We start from the raw sequence: 14,858 nt of genomic DNA, 5'->3' as shown, positions 1-14,858 counted from the left end.
CAGCTCACCAAGCGTTTTACCCACTCCTAATACACTACATTACAAGAACCTACACTGTGAGAGTGCTTGCGATTGACTAAGAAAAGTATTTGTAAAATTCCGATTTATATTTGATCCACCCTCGTAGAATAGGAGTCTTAATAACCAGATTCAGAAAAGGAGCTAATTGTTCTCAAAATCTTCTGTACATTTTAGAATGAAAATATGATGACATCACAATCTTACAATGTGTTGTCATCAGAGATTATAACTTTATAATCATAAAAAACTACTATTAATTTTTCATAAAACGTGATGTTTCCAAAATCTGAAAATACATTAAATTATCGTGAGTCCGCTGAGAATCCAAAAAATGAAGTGCAGAACCAGATAATATTTGTTGCAAAAAAATGCTCATAGTATTTGTAGAGTTGATGAGGAAAAAATTTATAAAAAGGAAAGTGATTCAACCAAATGAGTTTCTGGGTATTCCAGCTAATCTACCATTTCTCAGTTGTAAAAACTGTTTTCTGAATTATTTTCTTTAACAACTTAAATTTGGTATATTTCTGTGAATGGCACTATTTTTCCAATAAAATAGAGGATTTGATACAATGAAGAATTCAAATGATTTAAGAATAGCAATGTTATTTGCAAAATCATAGATAAAGTTGAATCAACCAGAATACTTTAATTGTTAAACTATATTCATAGTATGTATATGAAAAAAGATTCATGCCCAATGATTTTTTATCAAACGTCGTAGTGTATGTCATCGAATAAATTATTTCACATAACAAATTATTTCATCATCTACTTAAAATTTGAGTAAACTGTCCAGGAAGGCAAAACGAAATTCGATGTTTTTAAATTTGTTTAGAATTTTCTATTAAATTCGATTTACCACGATTTTTGGAATTAACTGTTACATAAATATATCAAATTATTTTTATTTCATATCAAAATTCTATTTTCAAAGTTTAAGACAAATAAAAATAAAATAAAAAATGTATGCATTCCATGGAATTGCGCAAATTTAAGATCTATAATATAAAACTTGATTCAATAAACGTAGAGCTACTCACAGACATGACAACTATATCATGTAAAGATCAGTTTTTTCAACAACGTGGAATATTATATAAATAATGACATCGTTTTTGATGAAGTTTCTAGCCATATTTTTTTCTTTGAAACTGACTCTTACCAAATCTTAATATCTCTGAAGGACACACTTGATGCCTTTAACCTAAGAGATAACGGCGGTGGTATAGATTATATAAGCTCTCGAGGCAAAAGAATATTCCTTAACTGTATTGTTCATTAAATTCATTTACATTATACCAATCAGTTTGTTCCCTAATCAAAAAATATGCGGATTGTCTGCACTCTAGTCTTATGCTTGGCCGTGACGCTAAATTCTGTTGGTAAATATACTAATTTTTCTATATTCTAATAATTTTTTTAAGCTATAGGCACATGATAAATTTGAAGTTTAATCTGCACGAATCAATTTTACCATCAATTTTACTAATTTGCAGTCGAATAGCAATTTGATTTTTTTAATATATAGAAATAATATTTTCTTTACTAAGAAAGAGAAAATGAGAAACTATAATAGGTGTGATATAGAAAAGATATAGAATAGATATAGAAATAATATTTTCTTTACTAAGAAAGAGAAAATGAGAAACTAAAATAGGTGTGAAAAACTAATGATCGATTTTCTCGGCATTAGGTTCCTCTATGCGCGAGTGGTCACATATGGTACCTTCCAACTTCGCAAGTTTATATTTATTGAATAAAGTAGTTATTGTGTATTATTACTAATATAAAGCTGGTGGCCCAACATCCCACGATTGCAGTTGCCACAACATGTTCAATCATGGTCGCCCTGATCACCTTTTCAGAGGTGTAGTTGAAGGCAAAATACGTTTAGCGATAAAAATTTAGAGGCGATAATAGAATCTGTCCCCTTAATTAAAACTCATGGTATACCAGCATACGCTTGTGTATTTTAAGAAAAATGTAATCCTTTATTTTTTGTTGCAGAATTAAGTTCACAGTTCGAGTGCTTGCCTAATGGCGATCCTATTCCTGTTGTTTCTCGTTCCAGGCCTTCTGCTTCTTACTCTTCTGACAGACATTCTCGTGGAACTCTTCTTTCTCTTGCTTCTGCTGAACCCCCTTCTCTTCGTGAGAGGTCCAGGTCTCCTCATGCCAGGCAAACTTTACCTGGCGTACTTGGATATCATTTTGAAGAGCTTAGATCTATTCGACTTGTGCCCCACAACAATCCCACATGGATATTCGAACTTCGAAGTTACACTTTTCCTCTCGATAAACCAATTCGAACCAGAAACAGAAAGTATATCCTCTTGCCCTTGCCAACTAAACCACAAATTGTATTGTCCACGTCCAATGGTGACGTCTTTGCAATATTAGAAAAAAAATCAAACAGAAGTATGGATTTACGTGGATTATATAAGGCTGTTCCTAGTATTCATATGAAGTCGCATCGGGCAAAAATAAATATATACAATGGAGAGGTAAAAGAATTGACGACCGAAGAAATTGACGCATTTCAACTAAGCAGTCACATCTCAGTCAGAAAGAGTTTTCATGTATACCGTGTATGAACCGCAATTAATTAAATTAATTAAATTGAAAATTAATGATAAACGAACAAAACAAATTTTGTTTGAATTAAAGAATTTTTTGTGAGTGGAGACTTTAGAGGAGGCTTACAATATTTACTTACCTGCACTTCTCGTGCAATATAATTATATTCCTTTATTCTCTTTAAATACTTCAAATACTATAAAATCTGTTTTAATCTATTTACAATAATTTAAAACCTCTTTAAATCTTTCAAATTTAGAGAAATAAATCATATCAACTGAAATTTATTCCTCATTTCTTCGTACTCTTCCACCTTCGTAGTTCCCTGTTGCCATACCATTCGCCACCGCCCAGCCTCTATCCTCCGACCAGTTCCTTAAAATCTTCCCCTCCTTACTTATTACCTTATGCTTTGATGCTCTTTCCAAACTCTCTCTTTTCCGGGGAAGGTCTTCTTCACTGTCTTTTCTCGCATAAAATACCCCCCCCCCCTTCTGCCATACCATCATACTCTCTTCTCTTTTTCATGAAAATGCTTTTACTATTTCTTTAATCCTTTTCATAATAATCCTACTGTACGCTGTATCAAAAGTGCACGGCACTCCACCTATCTTTACCGCCATCATTTTAGCCCCTACCCCCATGCCGCCATGAGATTATTCCTCAAATCTATTTCTAACACCCTTTATAATTCATCCACTAGACCTGCCTTTCTTCTTCATTCCAACTGCTTCCTAGTGCCTCCATCTATACTCCTTGGCAGCCTCGGCTATATTTTTTTCCGTTCCTTCCCCACCAAGTCGTCATCCCCTATTTGCTCCCTAGTTGCAACCTCCACTTTTTCGTTTCTACGCTCTCCCACATTCTCATCTATCTATGTTCTCTACTCTTACTCAAATATTTTTCCAATCGTACTCTCCCCTTCCTCCTAACTCTATTCCTGACCTACCCTGTATCTAACCTACCTAACGTAACCTTATCTTCACTTCCATCTGTTTCACTTTAACTTCTTTCACGTTCCTTGCCCACACTACCCCCCCCCCCTTCTCTCTATATATATCTCTCTCTCTCTGATCCTTTCAGTTTCTCCCTGAGCTCTTTATTCTCATTTTCCCATCCCCCATGCCTAATCCTCAAATTCTCAATCCAAAATATCTTTCGGTCTGTAACACTACCAGAACCCTCTTTGAGCCCTTCTATCTCTCCCACGTTCAGCTCATCTGTTGCTGATGGGTGGCAGGAAAGCCATCACCCTATACTTTACCTTGATCCTCTTGTTACCCCTGAACAGCCTTTGCAAACACCCTTTTCTCTCTCTTAATCTACCCTCTCACTACGGAAGTCACCCTTGTCCCGCTTGAAGGTTTTAACTCTCATAACGAAATTCACCTGACTCAGTTACAACCTAACCTTACCTTTTACATTTCGCCAAACCCGACCACCTCACGTCCACGCTGAAAATTAATTTTTTTCTACACTTTTTTCGGTTTTAAATAATTTTTTTACTGGTAATGTTGTTATTATACAATACTTGGTTGAAAATTTACCAGTTGTATGCAATTTTGTTTTGAGCTGTAAATGAATTTTTTTTCCTTTTTTTTTTTTAGAAAACTATTTGTTTGAAAATTCATATTTTATTAGTTGAAATAGAATTTTTAAATGTTATATTTCGTCTTTTATGTGAAAATTATTTGTTTGAAAATTCTTCTTTTTGGTAGAATGATATTCTTGTTGTTTGTCGGTCGTCTTTCATAATCTAAATTTGTAAAATCTCACTCATCAAAAATAAAATTCTACTAATTCGAAAAGGAAAAAGCGAGCAACTGGAAATCACTGAAAAATTATTTATTCAGTTATTTAAAAAATTTAATAATTCGATAGTGCAAGATAACTATTTGCTAAGGATTTAATATTAAAACAATTAGCAGAAAATATTGTTAATATTGTGAAACTGTACATATTTATAAGCTATTTCGTCAGAGTGGAAAAATTAGACTTATTTATACACCCGATCTATTTTACCTTACTTTATTGACACGAATCTCTCCTGATTCCGAACCACCTAAAGTAAATATTAAAGCTTGTGATATTTGTCGATTTAAAATTTAAAATAATGATTAATATTTCATTACTAATCGAAAGCTTACACAACTTTTATCGTTTGTTCATGATTGTCCATCTGTAGTCTGTAGTAGTTTGATGTACATAAATGAATAACACATTTATTTAATATAATTGAGTTCAACATAATGTAGAAAATTTAGCATTTTTTATACACTTTAATCAAACACAAACCGCGAGAAAAGTGACGAGACTCCGTTTTTATATCTTTAAATCATTTACTTACAAAATGTAAATTTTGTAACTGGAAAGATCAAAATCATATTGAACCGATGCAGAGTCGTCATATAAAATCAATTATTGTTCAGTTCTTAATACTTGAACTACAGATCGATTTTGAAAATCATGAATCAATATATATTTACAGCTGACCAACTTAAAACGTTTTCTTTGAAAAACTAAATTTTTTGAATGCTTCTACATTTTCATTGTTAAAGCCTGCCACTCTAAATTCTAAAATTCAATGAATTGAAAATGTACGCCTGAAAATGAAGATTTAAAATCGAAAAGTTATTAAATATAAAAGTGTAGAATTATGCATTGAAACTGAGTAATTTTATAATTTGTGAAATCCTCGGTTAAAAAGAAATTCAGGGTCATTTCCTGGATCATGGACCATGGTAAAAGGAATTTGTAAATCGAATTGACGGTGTGAAGAATTTTGGTTTACTCATGAAATACTCTAAATTGCTTTGATATTGGGTTTTGGGGACCTACTAGACAATCCGAGATTTCTTGTGGAGTCATTTCTTGAGCAGTGCCGTTGTACATGTTGTATTTTGCCCTTTTACCCGTCGGATTAACATGTAAAAATATTCCACGAAAAAAAGCGTACCCATTTGATAACTTTTCCATTATTGCACATACATCACCATTGGATGTTGATAATACAATTCGTTCATCGAGTGGCGTAGGGTAGAGGATATTACGGTGCTTTCTCAATCGAATTAATGTATCGAAAGGAAAAGTGTATCTTCGGAGTAGGAATATGCGGTTGGGATTTCTGTGGGGAATAAGTCGAAGAAATTTAAGTTCTTTAACTGGATATCCAAGTATGTCAGAAGAAGGATTCCTGGCTAAAGGAGTCCTGGACCTGAGAGGTCGAGGATTCCTGATACAAAGCGGAGACCTGGTCCTGACACGAAGAGGTGGCTCGACAGGATGGGGAGAGCTGGACCTGATACGAAGAGTTGGTTCGGCAATTGGTGGAGACCCGGGAGAAGAATGTGGTCTGGCAGAAGGAAGAGACCTGCCAGGAGAATGTCTGTCAGGAGAAGAAGCAGATGGTCGGCGACGGGGAACACCAGGAATTGGGTCACCATTCGGCAAACACTCGAACTGTGAACCTAATTCTGCAACAAAAAACAGAGGATTACATTTTTCTTGAAGTAACGACGTAATTGTATTTTTGTATATTATTATACGGAGAGAAGTTTGATAAAACTGTCGCGGAAATCCTCCGCAAGCGCCGCGAGTGCAGAACGGCTCAAATATCCTGTTGTTAAAACAGTTCAGCCTGTTCGGGGTAATGGTTCTCCCAAATCAGTGAAGCCGCTCTACCAACCAAAGTGAAACTGTTCACTGTGTGATAGGCGCGACAATTGTACGTGTTAGATGAGCGGCGCCACCTAATCTTCCCTTCGTGTTGTTGTGAATGTGGACGTAATTTTCAATGCAGATTGTCTTGTCACAAAAAAACTTTAGGTTTTGGTACTCAGTTTCCAGCACAGTTTGAGTGCTGTGAAAGACGTAGAATCGTTTTCAAAAAACGTATAAACTTTCAAGTGGAATAAAGTACCATTCGATTTTAGAAATACACCTTCCCTGTATTATTTAGTAAATTTTTTTTAAAAACATTTGGACAATAATCTTAACCTAACTTTTGAAATTACTCACTGGTCAACTCTCAAATTTAATTTTCAAGCATTTTATCTTAGAATTTCCTTTTTCTTTCAATCAAGTTTTGTAAAGTTTTATTTCTTATACGCACGGCTTTTTCCTCTTTATTTCTAACTTCACATGCAGAAGAGTTACAAATTATTAATCATATTCTTAGTATATTCACCAATGGAATCGAAGATAACCACCAAGGATAAGAGTAGAGTCCAGACAATCTTCATCTTTTTTAATTAGAAGGGCAGATAATTAAATTATTAATAAAAAATTTAATAAAAAAGTAAAGAATGAATACTTGACTGACTCTTTATCTCATATAACCTACACTGTAGCCGCTATCTCTTAGATTAGATGCTTTTAAGTCTGTACTTTTAAAATATTTACATTTCATATAATTTCACCATTTATGTAAGCTTTCACGTTTTAGGGGAAATAAATTTGCACAAGAGAAATTGATATAGAATTTAATATGACTGGAGTTTTCATCATCAGGTATAATCATAAAAAATAAGAAGAGACTATTAAATTTAAAACATGCTTGACATTTCCAAAATCTTAAAATTCATGCAATTATTTTATGTGATCTGAGGAAGCGAAAAAATGATGTGTGGAACCTGATAATTTTTGTTGAAAAAATATACTCTTAGAATTTGCAGTGTTGGCGAAGCAAAAATTTGTAAAAAGGAAAGTCATTCCAAAAATTAAATAATTCGCATTTATCGAAAACTTTAAAAGGGACCCAGTTTCATATTGTTTTATTCATAACAATCAACTTAATATTTGGAAATAATTCCGACAGTTCAGTAAATTTCAGTTCCATAATTTTCTGTATTATCAATAATCGAGTGTCCTTCTATCAATAATAATAATATTGATGATTGATTATATTTAAATAATATTCCCAATTGAAATAAAATAGATTATTTAGTACAAAAAAAAGATTGTGGAATAGCAATGTTACTTGCTAAGTCGCATTGGCAGTGATAAAGTTGAATCAACAAGAATACTTTGATTTAAAACTAGATACATAGTGTGTTATTGGCAAGAGATTATTATCCAAGAATTTTTTATTCCACGTCGCATTATATGGTAAAGAAATAAGTAAGGCATATAACAAATATTTTATCATCTACTCACAATTTAAATAAATATTAATATAAAATGACACTATTTTTTATTATTTTACAATTCTTGCAAATTAGCTAAATACTTTCAATATATTCTTTTTATAATCAGTATTTCAGCTAAATTCAGCAAATATTCGGTCTTACGGTCGATGATAAAATCAAAATAAAAGCATCCGAAATAACATGTTAAAAACGTATTTATTTCTTTTAAAAATCCTCAACGTTTCGACCAACACTGCGAGTCTTTATCAAGAGTCGATATACAAATCTGAGTCAAAAAACAAAATCATATTTTATAAAAAGAAACAGCGTCATTAAAAACTTTTTTTTTTGATTTTTTAACAGAATAAAATTTTTATTGATTGAAGCCTCACAGATATTGGAGAGGCTCCAATAATTTATGAAAAATGTCACATAATTAAAACGATGTTTACAGACGGACGATACAAGACTGATTGAAAATTAAAACGGTCGAAGAAAGGAAAAACAGTTTTGGATCTGCTGTATCTACAATTGTTTTGTATATTTGTTAATCTTTTTATATTTAAAAAACATAAAAAAATTCATTTTCAAGGTATTTCCGGACGAACTAATCAACTACATACCAATTCAGAATAAAATTGGACTATATTAATTTTTTAAAATATTTTTTATAAGATTTTATTTACCACGTTTCTAAGACTTCGTTTTCCATAATTTTATGATTTGATGAAACAAATTTGAAAAAAAATGCATTATTTGGTCTTTTATCGACGGACAAATTTATTTTTTGCAATGCCAGTCCTTTTAGTTGAGAAATTGATTAAAAAATATCAATAAAATTTGTGAGTAGTTGATAGATTTAATGTTTTTTAAACAAATTTAATGAACAAATGCATTATTTGGGCATCTGCGAAAGGAAAAATTTGTTTTTTTTTTCGATGCCAGTCCTTTTAATTGAAAATTTTATAATACTTTCATAAATAAATATAATAAGTTAATAAATTTAATGGTGTTTTAAACAAATTGATTAAAAAATGCATGATTCAAGCATAAAAAAGAACATCGAAAAAAACGAAGTTTTCGGTTGATAAATGCCTAAATAATTTTTTGTTTATTAAATTTGTTTATGGTATTAACAGGAATAGTCTAAATTAAAAGTCTCTTAATTAAACATATTGTTTTTATAGAAATGTATTGTAATATAACCGAATATGTCCGAAAACAAAATCTGACAAAGAGAAAGCCTAACTTGTTTAAAATGTTTCTTGAGATTGTTCTTCTTAATTATGTATTTTAATTCACTATTTGTAATTTCAAATGAAATTTTATACGAGGGCTGTTTGATAAGTCTGTGAATTTTTTAATAAGAGATGTTTTTCAGGAAAAAGGGTTTTATTTTTCAACATAATCTCCTCCTGGTTGGATACACTTAGTCCAGCGTGTTTCCAAATTTGTTTAATTCTTCCTAATAATAGGTTTTCTCAAGGCCCTCGAAATAGGCGTTTGCTTCGGTGATGACCTCTTCATTCGACCCAAATCTCTTACTGCCCAGCCATTTCTTCATGTTTGGAAACAGGAAATAGTTGCTGGGGGCTACATCTGGAGAACATTCTGGATGAGGTAGCAGTTCGCAGTCCAAATTATGGATTTTTGCCATCGCAACTACACATGTGTGCACCTGTGCATTGTCCTGATGGAACAGTACTTTTTTCCTCGACAGATGCGGTCGTTTTTTCTTCAAATCAGTATCGAATCTTTCCTAAAGCTCACCCGGAGAAACCCACTGTTTTGATTGGTCCTTGGTTTCTGGTGTGTTGTGATGGATCCACGTTTCGTCCACGGTTACGAGAAGGCGCAAGAACTCGTTCGGATTGCGGTTGAACATCGTCAAACACTCCTTTGAAGTGGTCACACGATTGCGCTTATGGTCGAGTGTGAGCAATCGCGGCACCCATCTCGCGGATAGTTTTTTCATGTCTAAACATTCATGTAAAATGTGACGTACCCGCTCAATTGAGATGCCTACAGCCTCAGCCACCTCACGCACTTTCATTCTCCTATCGTTCAATATCATTCCATGGATTTTATCGACGATTTTTGGCGTAATGACCTCTTTTGGGCGACCTGAACGTTCGGCGTCACTTGTGCTGGTACGACCACAACGGAACTCAGTGAACCACTTCTTAACCATTAAAATTGACGGTGCAGAGTTCTCATAGTATTTGTCAAGCCTTTCCTTCGTTTCAGTAATGGTTTTTTTACGTAAAAGATAATGCTTAATCAGGACACGAAATTCACTTTTTTCCATTTTCGTTAAAATTCACGTGGTTATGTGCTTTCATTAGCTGTCAAACACAAATTAAATGACCCAGCTTGCTCAAGATTTAACAAGAGTCTATTCATAGATGGCGTTGACGAAATAAAGTGCTTATTTGCCGAAAAAAATCTCTTATTCAAAAAGTCACTGCCTTCTCAAACAGCCCTCGTATCAATAATTTAATTTTTGGCTATAATTTGTTTTAAACGCAAATGTTATTCTACAGATGAAAATGTTGACTTATCTCAAATTTGAAGCAGAATAATTGTCTATAAAACTTATAATTTCAGTTCAACTGAAAATATTATTGCTAATTAAATTAAAATATAAATAATTTTAATTGTTCGGAAATAAAAACGATGTATTAAAATGATTTTTCCACTTGTAATTTATTAATTTCTTATAAATATTTTTATTAGGATACATTTTTTCAAATGTTTTTTCTTAAATTTCAAATTTTAAACCTAATAACTTTTTTATTTTTTAACCCTTCACTGCTAGAATCTCGTACTTTTCTCATTTACCTAGAACAGATTTAAGAGACCAGAGCAAACTTCAAACAGAAATATCTCCAGTTTGAAAAAGTCTAGCTTTATTATTTTTAAATTGTAGCCCAGAGTCTGGTAAAAATGAGTATTTTAAAAATACATATGAAAATTAATTAGGTATAATAAATATTTTCAAACAAAATATAAAACTTTCTGGAAAAATCGCTGCGGATAAACACGTCCGGGTCCCTAGGATCCGTTCTAGCATTTGAGGGTTAAATGAAAAGTCTCGGAAATCTCGCGCTGCACGCTCGATTTCCGACAGACATTTGTAAACGGTTTGGTTGGATTTTTTTTTTCTTGTAACTTTCGTCGTTTTTCCACACATTTTTTTTTATTTTATTATTTTTCAACGTTATTTTTCACAAAAAGTACGCGTCCTATCAAGAAGTGATTCGTAACGAAATTGTAGATCTTTTTTGGGATAAACATTTTTGTTTATTCATCTTTTTTCGTATCCTGCATACTTTGTCTACAAAATGGAATTTTTTATTTTCCATTATTTTTTGTGCAATCAAAATTTGAATATCCGATTGTTGAAGAAAAGCAAAAATTGGTTATGATAATCTTGTAGGGCTTTCAAAAAGAAATGTTTTTCTCCTGTTGACTTTTTTCATATCGCGCGTTTTTCGTCTTCAAATTTTGATTTTCGGTTGATTAAAAAAATTTTGAAAACGCTATAACTCTGAGAATGTTCCTTTTATCGAAAAAGTCATAGGAGTATTTGTTTGTTCTTTTCAATACTATAAATATCCGTACATAGGATTTTCAAATTCTGAAAAAAGTGATCTCAAAAATTTTCAAATTTCGCTCACTTTTTGAATTTTTATCAAAAATGGTTGGTTCACGAACTCGTCCTTTCTTTTAGGACCTAAAAAAAGTGTGCCAAAGATGAATTTGATTCGTTAATTTTTTCGAGAGTTATCGTGTTTACGGACGGACGGCCAGATGGACAGACAGACAGACGCCATCGTGAAAACCTGATTTTCGGATTCAGAGGGTCTCGAAACGTGGAGATCCGTTGAAAAAGTGTGATGCCAAATTTTCGACAATTCTAATACTTTCTCAATTATAAATGATGAGAAAGTAAATAAGTAGAACCTTAAAATTTATTTTATTGGTAAAAGGGCCCCAATGAACGGTCGTAATAGAAAAAATGTTATAATTGCTATTATTTGTTAGAATAATATAACTGCTACAATTTTTTAAGGTTTGTGGTATTATTTGATTTTATTAAAAATCTGTTTAAGTTCGAAAAAGTTTTTCATCTTAAAGTGTCCTTGCGTTGAAGAAACTGGTGTATTGAAATAATCTTTTTCAGTTAATCAGAAAATCATTTTAAATAAGAGTAGAATTTTCGCATAAATAAAAAACTAATTTCTTCGACTTAGAAGAAATCTCTTTGCCTCAAAAAACCTTTTATTTAACATAACAATAATGACATTAATATTTACATTTTAGTGATAAAAATCAATGGCGTAGCTAGGCGGAGGCGAAGGGGGCCGCTGCTCCGGGCGCAAACGCTTTGGGCGGCAAAACTATCTTTAAATTGAATGCAGATTTGAGAACTATGGGTGGCAAATTATTTTTGGCCCCGGGCGGAAGATTTTGTAGCTAAGCCACTGATAAAAATATTTTTGAGAGTATTTAATTCTTTTAACATATTTTATAGAATATATATTATTTTCTGAAAGAATTAAGTGGACCGCTGTAGCAGACATAAGATAAATTTATCATGTAAATTCACATTTTTTTAAAAACCTAAAGACTGCGGAAATGGTGATAGCAGTTTTCTGATTAAATACGAATATCTCAAAAGGAAAACCTTGGTGCCTTCAATGAAAGAAATAACAGGTATAGTATGAAGCGCATAAGCTAATGAGGCTGCAGAATATTCACTAGTTACATTGTTGATCGAATTTATTTCTAAAACACCAATCACTTTGTCCTCAATCGGAAAAGATGATTGTCTCTACTGTGTTCTTATTCCTTGCCGTTATCTTTCATTCTGTTGGTGAGTACACTAATATAATATATCAATATTTTAATAATTTTTTTTGACCATGAGAAAATCAGAATTTACAGTTCGTTATTAATTAATATTAGACAATTTTAGTTTTTATTGCAAAATAATAAATTTAATTGAAAATAATTATATATAGTTTTGAGCCGGTTAATTTGTCTGATGACTGAGCAAGTTTATTCGAAACTCTGTAGGCTTTGATATTCACATTCTCATCATGACACTCGAACTACGCGCTTGTTTGTTGCCAGGGATTTTTAAATCTATATTTATTTCCTAAGTTACCTTACAATAAAAAGCTACAATCCTTTCTCCAGACATTCTTTTTGACCTCAAATTGTTATGATAAAAAAAGATTGACGTTTTTATGTTATTTTTTATAGATAATGCATAATTCACTAGACTCTCGGTTTAGCCACAGCGTAGGAGTTTTCTTGAAATTAATCTTGTTGCTAAATCGGGTGAATCAAAACATAAACAGTCAGGGCCAGCTTCACAGTTTCCAATTGGAAGGCATAATATTGCGCAATTGAGTACTCGCACACTGCGGACCTTTCGAAGCAAGAATCGCAACGGGCTCTCGCCCGTAGGGCTGAGAAACGGCGTGGACTAGCAGTTCTGGGAATCGCTGAACCGCGAGCTGCTAAAGCGAGACTCGGGTGTATGCGACAAGTTTTCGTTCAGTGGTTTACGTATTTCGCTTCTTTCGGCGCAATATGGTAATTTTCAATTTTTGCATATCAATTTCAAAAAATAAATTAAAAACGGCAAGATCTGTCCGATACTTTTTAAAAGCTACAATTATTCTCTTCAACTTTTTCACTTGTATCTTCATCTGGCTACTTATTAGAAATTCAAGGAATTAATGAAATTCGCAGAATTCGAGAAAGTTAAGGAATTTATAGGATTCTTGGAATTCAAGAAATTCATGGAATTCACAGAATTGATGGAATTTAAGTCATTCGTGGAATTGAAGGAATCAATGAGATTCAAGGAATTCGTGAAATTTAAGAAATTCATGAAACTCTTGGAATTCACCAAATTCGTGGAATTTAAAGAACTTACGCAATTCATAAATTCACAGTGTTCAAGCAATTCTTGGAATTAAAGAAATTAATGGAATTCAAGGAATTTAACGAATTCCAGGAGTTTATCGAATTAGGGAATTCAAGTAATTTATTGAATTCAAGGAATTCATGGAATTTATTAAATCCACAGAATCAACTAAATTTACAAAATTCATCAAATAAAATAATTCATGAAATTCAATGAATTCATGGAATTTAGGAACTCCATGCAATTCAAAGAATTCGTAGAAATCATGGAATTCTCTGAATTCATGAAATTTATGGAATTCAATGAATTAAAAAAATTCACGGCATTTAAGAAATTTATGGAATTCAAGAAATTCATAGAATTCAAGAAATTCGTGGAATTCAATAAATTCATGAAATTCAATAAATTCGCGCAATTCAATAAATTCGTGGGATTCAAGAAATTCATGGAATTAAAGAAATTCTAAGAAATTTATGTAATTAACGGAATTTAAGCAATTGATCGAGTTTACGGAATGCTTCGCAAGTATTTTGATCATGTATCAAAAACTGAGAGAATGGAACTTAAAAAAAAATTGTATCTTAAAATATTCCAAATGTTCTCAATTTTTTATTTTGGTCCGTAATATCTGGTTAACGAACTTCACCTTCATTTTCGGACCGTAAAAAAGTTTATGAAGTGCCAAAACGTGAGGGTCCGTTGAAAATTATAAAGATCCAAAATTTGGACGATTAAATTTCACTCTCATGAATGAGAGACTAATTATAATAATAAATTTTTGAATGAATAATCATTAAAAACTTTATAATGTTTAAAAAAATACAGAAATAAAATTTTTCTGATTTTTTAAGAAGCGATTTTATAATTAATTATCTCAATAGAAAACATATTAAAAACTTTAAAACCCACTTTTACCCTGGAAGTTTACTGTTCCTTAAAAGTTGCTCGAACCCCATGAGCTTAATTGGCAGAATTAAGGCGAATCTGAATAAAAAATTGTATTCTTAAAAGTGAGATTTTCAGCCAAAACTGTTTAGCGATAAACATTTGCAGGCAGTGACAGAATACGACTTCTTAATTGTAACTTCATTTCCAAATCATTTTTCGTTGCAGATTTGAGTTCAGAGTCGAGGTCTTTGACTGTTAATCAAGGTGATCCTAGTTTTCCTCGTCAGGTACCTTTCGCT

The 14,858-nt window shown here is 32.2% G+C and overlaps 1 protein-coding gene across 1 annotated transcript; it reads right to left on the bottom strand.

Annotated features, from left to right (window-relative positions):
* Window positions 1-9,192: 9,192 nt before the first annotated feature.
* On the bottom strand, window positions 9,193-10,035 carry LOC117183121. Its single transcript, XM_033376301.1, has 2 exons — window positions 9,640-10,035; window positions 9,193-9,405 (listed from the first exon to the last, which is right to left on the bottom strand). The coding sequence occupies exons 1-2, from the start codon at window positions 10,033-10,035 to the stop codon at window positions 9,193-9,195; spliced, it is 609 nt and encodes a 202-aa protein (XP_033232192.1).
* Between the last annotated feature and the right edge of the window lie 4,823 nt (window positions 10,036-14,858).

Source organism: Belonocnema kinseyi, chromosome 2 (assembly GCF_010883055.1).
Source record: "Belonocnema kinseyi isolate 2016_QV_RU_SX_M_011 chromosome 2, B_treatae_v1, whole genome shotgun sequence".
NCBI lineage: Eukaryota > Metazoa > Arthropoda > Insecta > Hymenoptera > Cynipidae > Belonocnema > Belonocnema kinseyi.
Note: the sequence above shows the minus strand (reverse complement) of the source record. Positions and strands in the feature narration are given on the sequence as shown.

Bases quoted from the DNA above. Each gene is read 5' to 3' on its own strand.
- LOC117183121 (XM_033376301.1), bottom strand. From the start codon at position 10,035: ATGGAAAAAAGTGAATTTCGTGTCCTGATTAAGCATTATCTTTTACGT. The intron at 9,406-9,639 runs GTGACCACTTCA...GACAATGCACAG, and splicing joins TCGACCATAAGCGCAATCGT to GTGCACACATGTGTAGTTGC.